This window comes from Acyrthosiphon pisum, chromosome A1 (assembly GCF_005508785.2).
Source record: "Acyrthosiphon pisum isolate AL4f chromosome A1, pea_aphid_22Mar2018_4r6ur, whole genome shotgun sequence".
Taxonomy (NCBI): domain Eukaryota; kingdom Metazoa; phylum Arthropoda; class Insecta; order Hemiptera; family Aphididae; genus Acyrthosiphon; species Acyrthosiphon pisum.
The window spans coordinates 37370438-37375502 of NC_042494.1; the positions used below are offsets into that span (position 1 = coordinate 37370438).

A 5065-nucleotide genomic window follows, 5' to 3' on the forward strand; every position below is an offset into this window, starting at 1 on the left:
CAAAATTTATCAAATTTTAATTTGAAAAATTATTTTGTAGTTAAAAATTTATAAAATGTTCAATTTTTGTATCTAAGAATTGAAAATTTAAAACAAGATTCCACGTAAGTAATTAATTCTGTTACCAAAAAATCTAAAAAATACATTTACGCAGTTTATTTTTATAGTCATTTTAAGTACAAATTTGGACGAAATTACATATTAAAAACCTAGGATAACTATTTTAGTTATTTTGTTGTGATTGTATAATATTATTCATGGGTACTTGAAACTTCTAAAGTATACTATTATATATCTATGATAGTACCACGGTTTTTTGTTGATGTATAACGCGTTATAAGTACCTAATAAATATTATGATATGATTAATTTGGAATTTATTATAGGTACCTAATATAATATTATGTCTTATACCTAGACTAACATACCGTCTCCGCTCAGAATCGTTTTTCTTATACAATGATATTATATCATTGAATTCAAATTTAATACCATCCATTATACAGTGACCCACTTGTAACCTACTGTACAGCAGAGCGAAATCCACTTACCCACCTTTTTACCTATTTACGTGGAACCTTGCTTTAAATTTTCAATTCTTAGCTATAAAAGTTGAACATTTTATAAATTTTTAACTACAAAATAATTATTAATTTTTGTTAAAAAACTTTAAATGCTTATAAAAAAAAACAGGTCAAGTGCGAGTTGGACTCGCGCACCGAGGGTTCCGTACAAACCTGTAGGTATATAAGTAAAAGTTCACCCATCACGACAATCGAGTCATAGTTATGGTATTTTTATTGCAAAATGAAATTTATAACATCAAAATATGGAAAGCTGCAAGAGGATCATAAATTAATGACAAAGGTATCTTTATCGTTCCAGTAATCCTTCATTTTATATTAACATCTATCATTTATTTTATAATATAACAAGGGCAAGCTTTTTTATCAAAGTTATTTATTTACAGTTTTTTAGTCACTATTTAGAAATCTGGTACAAAAATGTTAATTAAGAATTAATATGAATTTTAATTTAATACCTCAACGCGTTCATGAGATAAGGAGTAGTAACTTTGAAATTTTCAAAATTGTCAAAAATATTTTTCAAAAAATATTTTATTTTTATATGATAAAACTAAAAATGTACGGTTTTCGTAATTTTTCCTATATCTGTACTATAAGACGTAACTTCGTACGAAATTTCAAGATTCTAAGTTCACGGGAAGTACCCTGTAGGTTTTGATTCCCGTGCGAGTTTCGAAAATTTGCGGAAATTTGCGGCCTAAATGGCTGTATCTTTTGATTGCGTTAGCTTAGAAGGTTGATTTTTCTACAGTTTCCAGGGACAGTAGACCTGAGTATCATATAGAAATTTCAGTTTGATACCTCCACGCGTTCCTGAGAAAAACGGTCTTGACAGACGGACGGACAACAAAGTGATCCTATAAGGGTTCCGTTTTTTTCTTTTGAGGTACGGAACCCTAAAAATTGTGCATATGTATTTTTAATATTTTTCAACTGTCATTGTAACAATATATCAGGAGCCATGCATTAAATTTCACGCTTTTTTACCCAACGAACAATGTTTTATTGACATTCATAAAAAAAAAAAACTAGTAAAATTGGTAAATGGTAACTGAAAATGTTCCTAAACAGTTCAAAACAAATCAAAATATTTTGAAAATGTTACGTGTACAGAAAATGCAAATATAAACAACCAGTGAATATTTCATGTATATATGTTCATTTATTTTAGAGTTACACAAAAAACCAAAGTCAATTTTGTGGAAAACAGATTTTGCCTTAATTTTTATGTTGTTTTTCCCGGCACTTTTGAAAACTATTGGGAATTAAAAATTTAACCACCTGAATGCACCAACTATATTCACTTTCCCATCGAACAAGATACTGTTGAAGAAAATCGAAGCAGTTTTACTGTCCCATACCGTGATGACAGACACAAAAATTAAAAAAAAAAAAAAAATTAAAACACACATCATTGTAAAATCAATACATTTATCATTCCGCTCAGAATCTAAAATGACCGTGTTTAAATAATTTTTTAGATTTATGAAATTCTGGTTAGGTTATAAATGCTTAGGTATAAAAATAGAACATTAATTTATACATTTTTAGCCCTACGACCTGGGAGTAACAATAAGACACCTCCAATTAATACAATTTTCCTGTTCGTATAAATAGTAGTCACTATAGTAGCCAGTGGAAAATTGTCAAAATCAAATTTTTATGATTTCAAAACCAAAAAATAAAACTTGGAATGTCTAATTATTTATAGTACCTATATATAAACATAAATTATATAATATTATGTATATAGTGTATACTCATATTAAATTTAATACTTTTAGTGCAACAACAAGTCATCTCTATTTATATGATTGAATATTCAAAATTTAAATTTAAAAAATAGAATTTTTAGTTGTATCTATACATAATTATAAATTATATATAATTTCATTGATATATTCCTATGTTAAATGTTGTAAGGAAGATATTTTTTTTCATGTATTTTGCCCCAAAATAGACACAATAGACTCAAAATGAGGTTTTCAACAAAATTAAATAACTGCCCCAAGATACGCTCTTTCAAAGGTAACTTGGGGCAGCCACAAAAAAAAAAAATATAAAATCAGGAATTAAGTATACAAGTTTAAATTAAAATCCATATTAAAGTATAGATTAAGAGACAACTTTTGATGTGCATATTGACCCCATGCAATAATTATTTACTGAGATATACATCGTCAAATTTCAAAACTGCCCCAAGTAAGCCACTTCTACGGTACTTTTCTTAATAATATGCAAACAAAAACTAATTTTGACCTCAATATGAAGATGTTTTGTTGTTGCTCCAATGTCTTCAAATTATATATTATTGTTATCAAGTAGTAAAATATTTAGGTGAGGTACTGGTAAAGGTAATAAGTAAAAATACTTTACGTATGTTTACATTTTTTTGGGAGAGGTTACGGCCTACGGGAATGTAATTGCCCTTGTGCGGAAAGCATCACATTTATTTTATAGGCCCCGCTAAAAGAGGTATGCCTTATGCTACAGGCATATATATATTTGGTGACAATTTAAAGTACATTTCTACGGTTATAAGATTATTAGTAACTTCAAAAAATTTAGATGAAATTGAAATACCTATATTATGCAATTAATAAATTATTGTGTTTATTATTATAAATTATAATGTAGGTACCTATTATACCTATTATAGACTCGCGTACAATGCTTAACATTTTATTAATATAATACATTTTCATAGATTAGCACTTTAGGTGGTATTTAATTTTGTAGATAATTGTTAAAAAATAAAAATGTATTAACATAATTATATAAATAACTATATAGACACCTGCATATTTTATATTTATAACAACACTATGAACTAGGGAAATAAAATATTTTCTTTTAGTTGTGGAATTTGTCTAATTTTGGAACTAGACAATAGCAATTTTGTGACGGTGTATTAACACTTTCAAACATCTTCTTATGACAATATAGTTGTATCAATGTCTTGGTACTAGGCGTATGTCGGAAGTCGTAAGGAATAACTATAATATAATTTATTTAAATATGTTTTGTTTCTACGGGTTTTGTAGCCAACGACCATACCACGTTGAATACACCAGTTCTCGTCCGATCACTGAAGTTAAGCAACATCGGGCGCAGTTAGTATTTGGAAGGGTAACCGCTTGGGAACAACACTACGTGCCGTTGGCGTTTTTTATTAGTATAACTACACTCATAACTCGCTTTAAAATTAAAATCAAAAGAAAACCTAAGCCATTCATTGATAATATACTTCTAAATTTGGTAATAATAAATTTTTCCTAAAATTAAACATTATTACAGTGTTAAATAAATCATACAGAACGTATATTTGCAGGGATGGAAAACGTTTTTGATAAATGGTTTTAAAAACGTCATTTTTTTTATTGTTTCCAAATAACGTTTTTGATAATTTTTATTGGTTTTTTTCTTATATATATTCTTATAACTTATAATTTTTAAGTTATAATAGTAAGGCCCAATACAGGAATGCATTTAAAAGTTAAAATTAATTATTCTAAATATTTAAATTTTTAATCAAAATTATAATTTAAATGAAAATTAGAAATTTCAAAATTTTGAGTTAAAAGGTTTTTAAATGTTTTTCTAGACTCTAGATAATAATCTTACCTTTGATTTTATAATAGATCAATTCACTCTAATTTTTAAACTAACAAAGCTACACGCAGGCGCGGATCCAAAATGATTTACGGATGGGGTGGGGGGTTGCATCTCATATAAAATTTCAGCGTAAATTCGATAAAAACAGTGTAAATACTATGTAAGCTAATAATCAAATATTATTATTCAAATTTCAATTTTTTAGTTCTATTAGAAAAAAAATTAAAACATTACAAAATCATTTCGTCTTTTTGACTCGTATTTGTCAGAACATTAGGTTAGTAAAATAAATGGTAATGACATATTATCAATACACAATAAATATCGTCAATAATCAAACACTTATAGGTAGGTACTACATATATAGATTAAATATACTAGTATATAGTAATCTATGCTACAAGCCTACAAGTAACCAGACAAATTATAAACGGTGGAATCCTAATAGCCACGGCTATCGCCAATCATTAGTATTGATCAGGAAAGGAAAACTTTTTTAATTTTTTTGTTTTCGTTTTTGTTTATTGATTTAAAAAATATCGTTTTTGTTTAACGAAAATTCCAAAATTGACGTCTGTTGTCTATCTCTCTGATTTTGAAGGCACTCGGAACGTTCAGAGCTCGATTCCCTAGCGCGAGCTTGTACATTTCTAATATTTTTTTCTTCAAGCCGCTGTGAACGCTCGATACTTGACTCTCTTGCACGCGATTGCGACGCGTATTCTCTCTGACTTGCAAGACGATTTTCAGTTTCTGATTGAGATTCTCCATGACGACGTATTTTTATGCCCTAGCCTGTGACTATTTCTAGAAAGTTGAGATCTTGTTCTTTTGAGCATTTTAAAATGAGAAAAAAAACTAAA

The 5065-nt window shown here is 27.9% G+C and overlaps 1 protein-coding gene and 1 pseudogene across 1 annotated transcript in view; one reads left to right on the top strand and one right to left on the bottom strand.

Moving 5' to 3' along the window:
- Positions 1 to 3630: 3630 nt before the first annotated feature.
- Positions 3631 to 3752, top strand: LOC115033963 (annotated as a pseudogene).
- A 67-nt stretch (positions 3753 to 3819) lies between these two features.
- LOC115033517 overlaps positions 3820 to 5065 on the bottom strand; it is a 5351-nt gene continuing 4105 nt past the window's right edge. Inside the window, exon 4 of the mRNA XM_029486214.1 lies at positions 3820 to 3862. Coding sequence (XP_029342074.1) covers positions 3820 to 3862 — 43 coding nt within the window. The remainder of the gene's footprint in view (positions 3863 to 5065) is intronic.